Raw genomic sequence first — 16,143 nt, 5'->3', positions numbered from 1 at the left:
GTAATTAGCACCGTTCCTTTCCCTTACCATCAGAAGCATGTGTGTGACTATGTGTGTGAGTGAGAGTGTGACGCGGCAGCACTTGTAATGATGAGGCATGGGGCACGGTGCCAAGATCAGGTCATTTTACTACAGCACCAACAGATGAATCAGCAGCCTTTATCTGAGAAACCACAACCGTTATTCAGCAGTTAGTCGTTATTGCCTGCTGTCTATCGTTGTTAATGGCATTCTTCACCTAGAACAATGGTTATCTGATCATTCAGCAGCCCAGATACAATCAGACAGATGTGCTTTATGTAGTAATCTTGGTGTTATCAGCTACTGTTATGTGCCCTGTTAGCCAAAGATAGTTAGATAGTCGGCATTGAAGACAATAGCTAAGGGTGTAGAGCTGAAAGTTGTAATGCATGATGTCAAACAGGTACTGTATGCAGCCATGAATGCTGAGTTTGTTATTATCAATAACCCCTTTAAGATAAAAGTGGTGTTGCATAGTAGATCCGCATTTTTGTCTTTTTAATGCTTTATGCAGGAGCTGAATCGGATTTACATAATTATGTACTTTGCATTTTTGTAAAATGGTAAAACCTGCAATTAGGGCTAGGTCATAATTACTGTTTGTAACACATCATTCTTCATGAGCACTGAAACGAGCAGAATCACAAAAGTCTGCTTTATAGTTTCACATGTTTCTGATGCAAAATTAGTGGACAACACAGGACGAGGCAGCAAATAATCATGTACGTGAGGAACAGACGGCCCTCACCTGTCTCGGGAAAACTCCCATCGCGGATCCTCGGGGAGGTCATACTCAGGGATTCGGTCGTCGTGCGCAGAGCTCCGCCGCGTCGTGATGCGTACCAGCGGCGTACTGGAGTTCATGGAAGAGCTAGAGTCAGCCGACACCTAAAGGAGGGGAGAGATTGGCTGATCACCGGAGTCTGGGTTCATATGACAAATAAAGCTCCAAGGCATCACTAGAGGAGTCAGAGTTGTTGTGCATATGCGTGATTGACTGAGGTACTTATATTGTAATAACAAGATATTTTGGTTATAATGAATTCATCTTAAATTTCTTCGGTTAATGCTTCAACATTACAGTAGAATCTATCTTTAGTCCAGAGATTACATTGCAATGATCATTAAGAAGATAGCGACATCAGTCTTTTTGATGAATATGTGTGGATGGTCCAGCCTCGCTCGTCTCTCGTCTCTCCGGCTTAAACTTACCTTGACACAGGAACCAGTCTCTCCGCAGAGTGTAATCCAACACTTTTTGTACCTTTTGGAGCATACCTTTTGTTTTCCCTTGAGGGGAAAAGCATGGCTCACACAGAGAAAAAAAAGAAACTGCCTGCAGTTTCGGGCAGCAGGGCTAACTTGCTCAAAAATGCATGCCCTCTAAGTGACGTGGATTGTTTAAAATACCACAACATTATATATTAATTGTATAAAAAGTCTAAATATTTCTTTATTATTTTCGATTAACCATGCAACCATAGCCTCCTATTTATTTATGATAAGATAAGAGTTTTTAGTCTGACATTGTATTTTTGCAGTGTGTGTTTTTCTCCTCTAGGGGTGTTAAATGCCTTTAGAACTCTTTATCTACTTTCTGTTACCTGGCGGCGCAGAGGCATCTGCTTGCTCAGTTTGTGGACCGCTGGTTGGCCCCCGAAGTCGGGTTTCTTTGCGGTGTTCCTCATGCGACAAACCACCACAATGCCCACCATACAGGCGATGAGGAAGACGCCTGCGCAGTATATGGCGATCTCCACATAGTCTGGGGAAAGGGGCCCTGGGGATTTCTCGAGGGCTGAGGGTAAAATAGAGGGTCAGCAGTGAGAGGGAGGTCAGGGGAAGAAAGTTAGAGGAAGACTCTCACTGATCACTTACACACATTCACACACAAACACGTATGGGTGACGGACAGGCACGTTCTCCATTTGAATAGACACACATGGGTATCAGACAGGCAAACAGAGACAAATGCTTTGGAGATGACTCATGCGTTAATGTAATTGCCTTCGTCAGGCAAACTAAACACAAATGATTTTGTAATATCCTCCTCTCTTCGCTCTTTTTCCCACGGCAGCACTCCTACTTTTTTTTTTTTAACCTAACAGGCCTGTACAGGGTTTAACAGATTCTAAATCTTGACTCAGCCAGTACAACCAGGTCTGCATATGTCTGCATTCTGTGCTAATGTTAGATACACACAAGCACAAACACACACCCACGGACAACGGAACTATAAACACTTCACTTCAGATCACAAACAAGGGAGAGCGGTGTCCTTCATGGTTGTATTTGGCCTGAACTTCCTGTCGAGGAAATGGGCTGAGTTTGTGTGTGTGTGTGTGTGTGTGTGTGTGTGTGTTGTGTTATAGACATGTACTGCTCCATAATGCAAAACCCTCCCGACCAAAAACGAGTCTCTTATGCCACACAGCCAACAAAGCAGCCAGCAGTAGGTGAAGCTACATCTACATCTTCTCATGTCTGCCTTGTATCTGCTGGACCAAAAACCCACAGCGCACAGACAAGAAGCCACAGCCTCGTAGGCGCCATCAATGCAGATAGAGCACATCAAGGGCAATAAAAATTACATATTGCTCCCAGAGGAAATGGCTCACCTGTGATCATTATGCTGTATTGTTTACAGGCGAAACAAAACTATCGTCTGCTTACGACATTAAGGGAGGGTTGATACCGGTTGTCCGTCGCGGGCTGCAGACAGTAAACTACTCTCATCGATCTCATTTGATGCCCACCCAACTTTAGACTAGAACTTGAGTAGAGACATTTTGTCTGTTTAGCCTGGAGTGAACTTGTGCGGATGCTGACACTAAGTTTTATGTATTTGATCCTTTGGTATGCATAATTACAGGCCAGACATACAGCAACGGACAAAAATAAGATAAAACGAGTTGATAAATGAGAGTGCACAAATGAACAAACATTCACATGCATGAGTCATTCACTGTGTAGTAGAGGAGAGAGGTTTGGCCCTGATAATTGAGAAAGGCAAGCCAACTTGAAGCGATTGTTAAGCTTAACCTTTCGATTTTTATTCCAAACAGAAATAAGGTTCTTAAAAGAATTCAATTATCAGAGCCAGGGAAGGGTTGGAGAACATTTTGAGAGTTAAAAGAAATTACTTATTTGTCATGCATATTCAGAACAAAAGTGTGGCACCAAAAGACTTTTCCCAAGGTGCAGGAGAGATATGTAATAGAAGGAAAAGAGAAGTTGGGCAGCAAACCCTCCCCTCATTTTGGAGTCTGGAGACACTCAAGCTGCTCTGGGAGCTCCACTTCCGTCTCAGAGTTATAATAAGTCGTATGCAAACTACCCCGTTATCCGCTCTGAGCTTTCAACAGCTCGCCAATCCAGATAATATAATATAATATTTGCTCCCTGCTCTTATGTTACATCAGCTTGGATGTTGACTATGCTGGTTCATAGCCGTAATCTAATATTTGAGCCGTGTGCCTCGAGACTCCAGGGGGAGGACTTGCCTTCCACAGAGGTCATTGAAATGACATAATCCAACTGTTTTAGACAAGCCAGAGAGAAAGAGAAGAGAGAACAGTAGACGAGTGTATATACCTGGAAGCACCGTCAACCAAGCAGTGTGATAGGAGATCCCAATAGAATTACCCGCCAAGCACGTAAACTCCCCAGCATCTTCATATGTTACATTGGGCAAGTAGAGAACTTCTATCTCCTTATCTGTGGTGTTAACACCTGCGGTCTGGTGAGGAGGAGAAGAGGAGGAAGTAGAAAGGGGGGGAGGAGAATGAGAAGAAAAATAGGGAAGAAGATGAGAGCAAAGGGGGGGTGGAGAGCAGAAGGACAAGTCACAGAGGAAGATGGGGGGGACAGAGAGAGAGAGAGAGAGAGAGAGAGAGAGAGAGAGAGAGAAAAAAAAATGAGACCCAAAACACCAAGAGGGAAATAAGATGTGCTGGATGGCGTCCATCGTTGAGGTCCAATCTAGAGCAAAGGATGTTGGGAGTTTTCAAGGGTGAGGAGGAGGAGTAGGAGGCTTAATAAACACAGATAGAGCCCAGTATGCCACCAAAACATGAGAACCAATACACCAAAAATGAAATAAAAAACCCAAAAGGTTCCCGTCACCAACAGAACCTTCTAACAGAAGCCAGTCTAATCCACTCATTGGACTGGACACATGCACAAACAAACACAGAGATCATGGAGAGCACTGCACTGCAACACCATACACCATCTTGACACAGCTTGCAAGAGAGAGAATGTAAGAGAAGACAAAGTGAGATGCCAGCTGTGTCTAGGTATGCAGGTCCGACCAGTGCTTCCATGGAGCAGCGGAGGGAGCAGCTGAAACACAAGGGTCGAACATTAGGAGGAGAGAAGGTCTGTGAGCCCAGGGACCACCAAGAGACCACCAGCAGGACCAGCACAGCACAGCAGGGTCAGGGACGAAGCCCAGGAAACCACACCAGGGGGGAGAGAGGGAGGGTGGGTGGGGGTCAGGTCTCGAGGGTTACCTGGGATGACAGTCAGCCAGCCCGACTGGCTGGCCTGGCCTATATAATTGGAGACTTTACAGATATACTCCCCAGCGTCTTTCTCCGTCACGTTGGTGAGGGTGAGCATCTCCACGTCGGAGCTGTTAATGCCTGAACGCTGCAATCCACACACACACATACTTAGGACATGTGAAATCAGACAGATATGTAGAATGAATGACAGACGTACACACTTAGTGACTATTTGAATCAACAAGAGAGAGGAGAGTACAGGAATCGCCACCAAGAGCCAGCATGGAAGAAACCTATCAGATCAATAAGGGAGGAATTGTAATGATCAGTTCACTTAATATGACACCTCCAACTGCTAAAAGAAAATGAAGGAGAAAAAAGAAAGAAGGAAGACTTGAATCAAGACAATGAAATCTAAAAGAGGAAGTGCAGGAACCTACCTTTAACACTCGGACGTAAGGGTGTCCGTCGGGGCCGTAGCGACTGCCGTTCTGGTCGATGTGTTTCAGCCACTGGATGTGAGGTTGGGCGTCGCTGTAGACCTTGCAGACGAAGCGGGCGTCCTCCCCAACGTGAACGGTGATGTTGGCCGGGAGACCAGCCTGGAGAATGGGCCGGTGAGGGGACCGTTCTGTTGAGAGGGAGGGAAATGTTAACTATCGGAGTCCGGTTCATTAGGGTAAACGGATACATAGACCAACAGGGATGTCTTAAAAAAATGGTATTTCCCTTTAAGAATCAAACAGAGTAGTTTATCTTTGCAAAAGCAGAACTGGACGTACTGTGAGAGTGAATGTTTCACAGCAACCCTGACAGGTAAAATGACGACTGCGCTGCCTCTTCTTTTTTTAGAGGCTTTGCGCAAAACAAAGAAGTGGATGCATTTATCATTAAAAGATATGATGTATATATTACATGTGAGAAGGATGGGGGTTAAGCAGAACTTCTGTGCCAACCTTGGAATGAGAAACACCTTCATAGTGCCCCCCCCCATCTCCAGCTATCTGCATTCTTTTGCAAGCAAACATTTGGCCTGCGAATCCAAACAGAGCGAGACCTGTCGAACAATGCACCCTTTCAAACACTACCCAGCCCTCACGACCACATTGAGGAGCCCGACAACCCCCACACTGACAGCAACCACCCGCTCCCACCACACGCACACACACAAAATGACATCACTAAGCCTGGGGGCGCTGCATTGCCTTTCCAAAACAAAGCCTCAAGGTAGGTGCAGTGAATTCGTTTTTGTGTGTGTGTGTGTGTGTGTGTGTGTGTGTGTGTGTGTGTGTGTGTGTGTGTGTGTGTGTGTGTATAGGGTCGGGGGTGGGTCGGGGGGGATGGTCAGAGGGTGAGGTTGGGTTAAAGAGGGCTTAAAAAAGGGAGAGTAAATTAGCGGGATGAGTGAGGGGAAGAAAAAAAGGGATCAACAGATGGAGAGAGCAGGAACTAGGAGGCAGAGACTCCTTCCATATGTCTGCCTGCCCTCCTGCTCCATCTCTCTGAAATCTGTCAGATCAGATGATTCCCACCCCTCCCTCCACCCTTTCCCATCTCCCTCCTCCATCCTGCACATTCCTAGGATTCGCCTTGTTTATTGTCTCCTCCCCCACCCCCCTTTTTTCTCTCCTCCTCCATCTCTATCTCCTCGCCCTCTCAATCTTTCCCTGACAGAGAGAGGTGATCCATTTAAATCAGTCTGTCGCTGAATCTTTGTCAAGCCAACCAAACAGAATACTCTCAGGCATGATATAGATTTACTAAAAAAAGAAAAAGAAAAAAAAGATATATGTTGACATGAGACATTCATTATAACCATCATTATAGCTGTATCCAAATGTTAGCTGGAGCATTTAGAGCCGCATGGCCGACACCTCAGACCAGATGGGCGTGTAGTGCGATAAAACAGGCCACATCATGAATATGGAGAAACCCCAAGACAATAAAAGTTTGTGGAGCAACTCGCGCTTAAATTAGAAAAAGGAATATTGTGTGTGTGTGTGTGTGTGTGTGGTCAGAGAAGCTCTTTTACGGCCCATCAACCTCACACAAGAAAGCTACACGCAAGGAAGGAAGGACACGAAGGATGACGGGAAAATAAATAGTAAAAGAAGAATTTGAAAAACGTAGCCATGTTGTCCTCTCTGTTTTGTAGCTTGAAATGAGGGAATGGGGACAAAAACAGCTGTATATGTTTTCATGTATACAGAGGTGGAATGTAGCAAAGTACATTTATTCAAATACTAGTACAGGTTTTACTTGTATTTTACTTGCTACTTTATACTTTAACTCCACCAGATTTCAGAGGATATATATGTACTTTGCAGTTTTTAAAATACTCTGCATATTATATTTAACTACTTGTTCCCAATCCTTTTTGGATTGTGGCCCCTTTAAGCATCTCAGATGGTTTCAATAACTTCAACGCTCAAAGAGGTCAAGTCATGCAATGTTTCACCGAAAAGCAAATACTAGAGAAAACTCCAAAAACTGAAAACAGATTTGAATGTCAGAACTTTCTTCTGTCGCCCATTAATCATCTCACGACCCCTTAGATTTATCTTGTGAACCTTGGAAGGACCAACCACTGCGTTGGGAACCATTAAACTAAAGTATATTTTATTTGTCATACAGAACAATACATCTGTGATGGGTCATTTCACTGCAGATTGAGTACTTTTACTTTATACTTTAAGTAAGTTTGTTGATTTTGAATGAAGGACTTGTAATGAACTTTAAATGTAATGAAAGAGGAGACCCTGCTGCGGCTCTTTTTCAGGATTTGCTGTGACCCATATGTAGTGACCCGTTTCAAAACTGAATCCATTTATCAATTAAGTCATTAGTGGAGAAATTTGATGGCAGCGGCGGTGGGAGAAAGAAGCGCGAGGAGACGTACCAGGGGCATTCCATGGTGTCCCATGCGAGACCACTGAACTCTGGGTAACCTGGCGGCTTGGCACACGGGGCCCTAAGGGTCGGGGAGGGGCAGAGGCACAGGAAGAGCGCTTAGCATGGCACAGGATGGCATGGGGCTACCAACAAAGTGCCCCATGGCGACTGGCTGCCACATCTCTGATTGAAAGAGCCGACGTGTTTTGACTCCTCGTTTGTGTGTGCTCGTCATGTGTGTCTGCTCGTGGACGTCCCACTGCGGCCCTTTCTACAGGGGCCAGTTTGAACCGGTTCCTCTCGGTTTTAATAGCTGATCCTGCAGATCATTTGGGCAACAAAAAAAAGAGAGAGCGATAAGAACAGCCTTTTCTGTCTCTGTTTCCCCTCCTTTTTCTCTGTCTCCCCCCTCCCCTGCCACTGTCCACCCCACTATAATGGAGGAAAATGAAGCAAGAGGTTGCAGGGGGCAGTGGCTGAGGAGCCAGACGTGGAGGGGGTTTACTGCTCAGCAATAAAACGGAACAAAAAAACAGAAATATGCAGTCTGAAGGAGAGCTTTAGCTAACTCCAGAGGGGAGCAGAGCAGGGGGCCGCAGTTGGGGAACATGTGTGTGCGTGTGCCGGCCTTAGCTCGTTTGAGTGCATGTGCCTATGGACCTTTTTTAAACTTGACATACAACATAAACATTCTAAACGTGTCCCTTTGTATTTCCCGTTGCAATGTTCGTTGATGCAGGAGCTGACAGGGAGTTAACTGGGTTCTGAGATGTTGCCCTGGGAACAGAATGGCAATGAAAATGTCCATAGGCTCATTGTGCAAAAACCCTAAGGTAAACAACCTCCATCTGATATAATCAAAATAATAATACTGATTACCATGGAGGGGCTTATCAAAACTTCTGATCAGGAATTTATTGTATTTTAAAGTGTGCTATATAAATAAAATACATTATTACTATTAAATGCTCTTCTGTGAATCAAACTGCTGCAGCTGCATGTCCGTCAGAGTTATCTGTGCATTATTGAGCAGCCTTTATAAGAATAACTTGGTGAGATAAACTTTGATGTGCACTGATTGTTTGTATTGTGATTTGAGCGAGACCAAAGGAGAGCGGACCCGCAACAAATTGATGTCAAAGTTACCATGCGCTCTTACACATTGATCTATCTTTATCCCACTCCTTTTGTTGTCCCCGCAGTCTATCGATTCTGCAAACTGAGCAGAAAAACACTCTGCTTTCTACGCTCCAAAGGTCATGGCAAGGGGTTGACTGAGTTGGGTCTGAACTCGCTCTGATACAGTAGTGCTGAGGTCAGCACTCTGTGTCCTAAATGATCATCCGTCCCAATAATACCTTATCCGACCTGAAAGCGTCAGTTCATCAAAAAGCATCTATGTTTTGAATAACCGCTTGTGGTATTGAGCCATGTAGATAGTTTGTTTTATTGGCCAAGACTCTGGTGCTCCAATCATAGAGAGCATATGAAAAACTGGACGAAAATGTGTTTTTTCTTCAGAGACAGGTTCCCTGTTACTCAAAATATTCCACAAACTTCACTGTCAGTAGTTTCTGAAGGAAATAGTTTTCACTAAAAAGTAGTTAGAGATAATTTCTTTGTGTGTGTATGATTTGGGTGAACTGAACCTTTAAATTTACTTTTAAAAATAATTATTTGAGTAAGTTTTACCCTGCCTGGAGTTACGGACAAAACAGCCACCAAGTTGGTGCTTCAAACAGAGAAGACTACCTCATACATACACTAGAATTTGACCATTAACACATAATACCATAATGAATGTAGGATTCGCCAAAATTAATAAAAGAATATATGATATTATAACCCAAATTATATAAATAAACGGAAAATACATTAAAACTGTTGACACATGCATCTTTAGCTCCCACACACTTGGCAGCACTCCTTGACCTGCACCTGCATCCAGAGTGCACCTGGGCCATCAAACAGCAAACACACTATTCTCCCTGTGAGAACTATTTCTGCCTGCCTCCCCTTCCTCCACCTCTCCCTCCCTCTCCACCCCTACTCTAACTTAATTGACCTCACAGGTGTACTCTGAGCCTGAGGGTGTGTTTTTTTGCACACAGTACTGACCCACTACGTCCAGGGTGTAGGTGTGGTTGATGGCTCCGAACTCGTTCTCCACCAGACAGGTGTAGTTGCCCTTGTCCGATGGCACCACGCTCTCCATGATCAGGGTCCAGTGCTGGCTACGCACCTGGGAATGAGAGGAAAGAGTTTTTTGTTACACAGACACAGCCATTGATACGCACGCTAATAAACACGCACATACAGAGACATTAACAGACATAAAGAGCTGGTGCTTAATGAGAAAGATGAAATTAGAAATTAGATTAGGGATTTGGTTGGAAGAGTGAAAGCTGGAAAACAATTTTTGAGGTGGATGATTTCCCCAGGTAAACTCCACCCTAAGCAGTTTCAAGCACACACAAAAAAATAGTTTCACTCCGTGTGGAATCCACAGGTGTGAGCTAACAATAGTGTTTCCGTCTCAATGCTGAGGAGAGACTGTGGCTGCTGCTTGTACAGGCCTACATTTCACACAATGGAGAGATTATGCCACAGGGCTGGGCTCAGGTACAGCTATTGTCCAACAATTGTTGACAAAAAGAGAGAAACGAGCTGCCCGCAGTGTATCTGACAGCCTGACTCTATCATTTCCGTCACGGCTGTTTTCTGTCACGCTGTAATGAGTGTGCCGAAAGGGACGCGACATTAGCGGCTTCATCAACATATTCTGCTCCTAAACTTTCCTGGCAGGGAGATGTGTTTCCTCATAAGCCGTCAGTCATTAACCAGGAACCTCAGACTCGTTCAGCATCACCGGATCTTTTTGTGAGTTAATTTCATAACTGTCTGTTTAAACTGTTATTCCACTCTATCAGAACAGCTCTAGCATATGTAGTAAATGCTATTTGTTTAGAGAAACAAAGGGAGGAATTTAGGAACAAAATAACTAAACTGCAATCCAAACAGACTCCGTAATCGGGGAGGATTTCTTCACATTCAGACTAGTTGTAGCTGATTTCAGGCTCTTTTTTATTATACAAAGAGGGAAAAAAAACATAACCCCACTAGCTTTACTTTCCCATGACCTAAAGAATCAGGTATTTTCAGCACATATAAATCAACTCCTGTTTATTTCCCAAAACGAGACAAGAGCCAGAGAAAATTTTACGAGGAACCACAGTAAAGAAGGTTGTATGTTTACTACTGACATCATACACATATTATTATTATTGTGGTTCTCCTTCAAGGAATCAGAGAATGCATTGGAGTTCATGGCTAGTTTTAAATCAAAGTCAGTTTGGTTTTCTCTAAGCAAAATGTTTTAAAAAGAGCAGCACATTAAGCTCATTCAGTTCAAACTTTAACCAGCTCAGCAATAGTGTTTGTAAATCACATTTCAAAAACAACAGAATCACATGATGAAATCACATACTAGTCTCCGACCAAAGCCAGTGGGACCTGTTCTCCCTGATTGAGTTACCTCGGCATTCTCAACTCAGTTCAACCCTTACCCTACCTACCGTCTCTATACGTTACTGTCTGGGGGCATTTAACCCTTAAGTCCCCGGCTTCAGTTTCTAATTGTTGGGGGTGAAGAACCATTTCGAGTTACAGTGAGAGGCTCTGCAAAGTATCCTGGTGAGAGGAGGCGCACGGATGAGCAATTCCAATTTCACACCAGAAACCCTGCCCTCGTTTCCTCTGTCTGCTCTCCTCCAGTCTCTCCAGTGAAGGGTGGAGAAGGGGGCGAAAAGGACGTCCAGAGAATGATTGGAAGAAGGAAGGCTTGACGTCCCTTGTAAATACATTCGCAAAACAGCCAGAGGTAGTGTAGCACGGAAAGCAGTAAAAAGCAAGAGAAGGCAGTGAGTTGACGATGGTAATAAAAAATGAGATGTATTACTGTTTATCCTACCTTATACCCTCCCATGCGGTCCTCTTGGCGGAAAGGCCTGCTGTTTTTAAGCCAGCGTAGCTTGGGCTTGGGGTTGCCTCCTGCAGCACAGCGGAACTTGACTGTGTTGGCAGCTGGCACCGCGTGCAGCCTCTTCTCCATCTTTGCTGACGATGTCCAATACGGAGCGCCTACAACCAGGAGAACAGTTGGTGTTAAGTCAGGGTGAGATATCCTAATCATGTCCTCAGCATTAACAGTTTGGCTTCAGGGCCTTGGACTGGCTAAGGCAGATCTTCATGGAAGCGTGACTGCAGAGGAGCCAAACCTGAACCATTCCTAACACTCCAAGAGACCCCCCTCAACCAACCCCCATCTCCCTCCACTCCTTTGGCAACACTGACTGATCCGCTATCTGCATAACACAACGCAGAGCTCCACACTCACACGGTTACATAAACACACACGTTCCCTGTAGGCCCGGCGGGGTGTTGCAGAATGGGGCCAAAAAAACACAAGCTCTGAGGGGGGAGAATGTGCCTGGGCGTTGCCAGGAGGGTAACTAGACCATCACATTCAATTTGATCTCATTCCACTTACCAACTCTTTTTTTTTCTCTCCCCCCAACTTCCTCCAATTACCATAGCTCCCCTGTTTATCTGCCTATCACTTGGTTAGATATGGACGGCAGGGCCAGAGGATGCTAATCCCCCTTTGGAAAATCATTACGTGCCATCAGGGGAGAAAATGAATGTCACGTTTAACAAAGGCTGTAACCAATTCTCCTACTGAAATCTGTCATCCTCCTTGTGTTTTGTCCATTCCGTGGTTCCGTCTTTCGTCCCAATTTCTGTCTCTCAGTCAGCTGGATTTTCCTCGGAGCCCCACCCCCCACCCACCCACCACCCGCCCTTTCCCTCTGCACCTGGGAGTGTGATTGCTTAAGCAGATGGGGCTCAGAGGGGAAGAGAAACTCAAAGTCAAACAACAACCAAAAACGGTCTTCTACACCATCACTTCCTCCCCGTATACCGGGAGTAAAAGCAATAGAGGAAATACCCACAGATAAGACAGCTACTGACTTTAGAATGACCCTTAAATATGAGTTAACACCCCAGGGGGAATATTCCCTCCACTCTCTGTCCCGCCTGTCCAATCTGCATACTATCAGACACCTCCCGTCGTTTTCTCTGGCACGCACAACCGGACAAGTCGCACATACTTGGATAGTAAAGTCTGTAAACAGTGCTCTTCCTTCCTGAGTGGATGCATACGGTGAGTGCTCAAACTATAATTAGTCCCCCCCCTTCTTCTTCTTCCTTCTCACTCTCACTATCTGTTCTTCACTTCCTGCATCCTCACCTCCCAGTCCCCCTTCCATTTCTCTTCATTCACCCTCCCTGTCATCACTCCGTCCATTCAGACGGAGACAGATTAGGTGGAGACTGGCCCATTGCGAGGCTGTCTCTCCGAAACGACCTCCGACCCCAAACTGGCAGCTGGGTCGGAGGATGAGGTTGGGACATGAAAGGTGAACGGTGCTGTTTCCCATGCTCTCCGTCCGGAGGGGTAGCACTTCAAACGAGATGACCCCCAGACCTCTCTCCAGATGAAGCCAAACTCTGGCTGGCCCAACTGCTGTGGACTCCAGAAACCCCGGCCTCCCCCAAAGCCCCATGCATCCGGATCCCCACTCACGGCTGTTTATCCAAAGCTGGCCTGGGGTGAGCTGAGGTTATCGAACTTCTGGATGAGTCAAGATTTTGTTTCTCTCTAAATTCCTCCAGAGAGCAAAATCCATCAGTGACCCAAAGTAGTATATCAATGTTGATGTGTTCTCTCGTAAAGCTGTGATATCCTCCTCTTTACAATGAATCTATGCCAGCTGAACAAGGCAATTCAGGGCCACTGTTGGGAAAACAATGCAGAGATTCTGAGAATACAGTTTCAAGAGTATTGGTCCTGTGAAAACCATGTATCTCCAAAAAGGCGGCTTTTCAGGAGCAAAGAAAACGCCCTCTTTTTAAGCTGTCAGTGCATTTTTAGCTCATCCAAAGAGTTTTCAAAGAGTTTAGGTGAATTCTCTCCCCCGACAAATAATCGTTTTTTCCTGAACATTTTTAAATCAAGTTTTGCTAAATCCTGATTGGTTTACAGAAATATTTGACTTTTTGTCCAATTGAGTCCCCGCCCCTTAAGACAAACGAGCTGAACTCAAAATAAGAAATACTGAAATCACTGTTGTGAAATTGCCAAAACTTTGCTGCCATTACCCATTGTACGAAGCTGTTTTGAGTAAATACATTTTCAGGGCCTTTTTAAAATGTTTTTGTCAAAACGTTTCTTATTCAACCAAACGACTAATCAAAATTATCCAATTTATGACTTCATCGTCATATTATTATAATTTTCTCTTAAACAAACAACCTTTTTCCAGTTATAAAACGTTCTCTACAAAATATTATGACTTTGTTTTAAATATCTCTAAATTGTTTTCAAACTTAAAGTTGGAGCAGCACACTGGAGGCCTTACTGTTTATTTATTCCTTTGAACAGATGTACTTTTTCACTTCAGTGCCCACAACAGCATATACCAGGACCAGGAAAAAAATCTCTTCTCTGTGGACTGTGCACGAGTGCTTTAGCTTCACTTTAATTAGGCTGTTCTTCCATGAAAGTCCTGCCGTGCACTAAAGGGGAGGCACAATGAGTGATGATGTAAACAACAACGATCAAAGACATCAACGGTACTCTGAAACAAATGCAGGACTGAACGCAGAAAGCAAAACTCCATGTGGCTTTTTAACTTCATCATGACATCAGTGCTTCCCCAACCTTCCCCAAAACACGGCTTCCATCACAGATCCCTGTAGAGGCTCTTAAGTGTCTCCTCCAATAACACCACCCACTGCTGACGATGGACAAACACTTTTTGTGGTTCAATCTTCTACACAAAGTCAAATCAAAATGCTCTGTTTTGCAGTGGCCTGATGCCCAACCAATTCTGAGTGTTCCAGAATGAGAAATAAAAACAACCCGTGAATATAAAGCTACACCCCTCACTCTCCGCTCTCATTCCCTCCCACGCCTACGTGCACCCTCCTCCCTCGCTCCAGTCCACGGCGCCTCGGCCAAGGCTCCACGCCATTCTCCGAGAAGTGTTGGTACTGATCCAACAACACCCCCCCCGCCTCTTTCCCTCTCTTCTTCTTCCCCTCTTTCTTTTAATAATAATCTCGGTTTTGAATTTTTCAGAAACACACACGGCGAGAAAATGCGACCGTACTGCCAGAACAGCTTTCCCCTTTGTTTTCAAACTGCTTATTACCACCAAAATGGCTGGATCTTTTCCCTCTCCCCCATTTTTTTTACTCTTGCTGAGTTCCTCTCTCTCCCCCATATTTAATGGATTTCAGGCAATTACAGTCAGCCCAAAAGTGGAGGAGGAGGACTCACGGTGAGACGCAATGCGTGTGGAGAATTTTAACAAGATGTGGAAGCCCTTGTCTTTACTTCAGTGGATGTATGTGTATGTGATTGCATGCATGTGTGCATGTGACTCCATAACCACATTACTACCCCGATACTCACCAATGCATAGAAAAACTATGGTAAAAACTTTCTCTTTCTCTCTCTCTCACACACACACACACACACACACACACACACACACACACACACACACACACACACACACACACACACACACACACACACACACACACATCAGGTGGGTAACTGGGTCCAGATGGGTTGTATTTTATAATGGATGAGACCAGCTGACTGGCTGGCTGGCTCCATGAGGCCTGACTACCTGAGGGACACTAGCTAAAGGAATGTCAGGAATCTCTGTATTCCCTGGAGAGAGACACACACACACACACACACACTCAATATAACACGCACTCCAAAATCTCACACTTTAGGCTTTGACAGGAATGCTAAGGTATATTAAGGCAGAGATGTGGGACATGAGTTTTGGCATTGCTGTCTCCTCCTGATCACAAAAGAATAGAGAACCATTCGCTTTCCCTCAATCTGAACTGTGCTAAAAATCACTGACAAATCTAAGAAGATTATTTAATTTAGGGATTTAGTCTTTTATATTCCCTATATTTCCCATTGTTTGCCAAATGCTACGTTATAGAAGTAAAATGTGGTTATTTTGAGATCAGAGCCGCCACTGGCTTCTTCTGTCGCTTAATGAACCTTGCCCACGTGCGCGTAATTTATGGGAATAAGTGACGAGGGGTAGCGCATCGTTAACTCATAAATCCCTCTTTTCGTTCAACCAGTACTTACTTATCTGCTCTCCGTCCGCCCCAGTGTCCTCCGATCGCTCAGTATCGTCCTCGTCATCCCCCGAGGAGATGGCATCTGCACAAAGTAACCACGGTTACTGCCATCCGTTACGCATCCCGCATATACGCACAATATCGCATGCACAAATGTTCATGCAGTTACTTTCTCGCAAATTTTTAAAGCAAATGCTAAATTCTTGCCCTTTTTTGATACATTTCCCGTATTCTACTGCAGTTGTACACACACACACACACACACACACACACACACACACACACACACACACACACACACACACACACACACACACACACACACACACACACACTGGTACCCAGAGTCTTTCAGGAAGAACAAAATCCAGGCTATTCAGCCCTGACCATTTCTGCTCCATGGCCACTTCCTGGACTCAACCAAGCTCTGCGGTCCGACCCTAACTGTCCAAACCTCTTCATCCCATCCTGACCTGGC

At 44.8% G+C, this 16,143-nt stretch overlaps 1 protein-coding gene across 5 annotated transcripts in view; it reads right to left on the bottom strand.

Annotated features, from left to right (window-relative positions):
* fgfr2 (fibroblast growth factor receptor 2) overlaps window positions 1-16,143 on the bottom strand; it is a 39,086-nt gene that overhangs the window by 12,620 nt on the left and 10,323 nt on the right. For 2 of the 5 annotated variants that reach the window (XM_054600570.1, XM_054600575.1), the window contains 7 exons: window positions 15,673-15,747; window positions 11,392-11,561; window positions 9,540-9,663; window positions 4,970-5,160; window positions 3,616-3,760; window positions 1,620-1,819; window positions 770-909 (listed from right to left, as the gene is read on the bottom strand). In XM_054600570.1, the coding sequence (XP_054456545.1) occupies window positions 770-909; window positions 1,620-1,819; window positions 3,616-3,760; window positions 4,970-5,160; window positions 9,540-9,663; window positions 11,392-11,561; window positions 15,673-15,747 (1,045 nt within the window). Of the gene's footprint in view, window positions 1-769; window positions 910-1,619; window positions 1,820-3,615; window positions 3,761-4,535; window positions 4,675-4,969; window positions 5,161-9,539; window positions 9,664-11,391; window positions 11,562-15,672; window positions 15,748-16,143 lie in introns of all 5 variants that reach the window. The other 3 variants (XM_054600572.1, XM_054600574.1, XM_054600571.1) reach the window with 3 other exon arrangements.

The sequence above is a fragment of the Anoplopoma fimbria genome, chromosome 6 (genome assembly GCF_027596085.1).
Source record: "Anoplopoma fimbria isolate UVic2021 breed Golden Eagle Sablefish chromosome 6, Afim_UVic_2022, whole genome shotgun sequence".
In the NCBI taxonomy this organism is placed as follows: Eukaryota; Metazoa; Chordata; class Actinopteri; order Perciformes; family Anoplopomatidae; genus Anoplopoma; species Anoplopoma fimbria.
The sequence above is the reverse complement of the archived record's forward strand: the minus strand, read 5'-3'. Positions and strand labels throughout refer to the sequence as shown.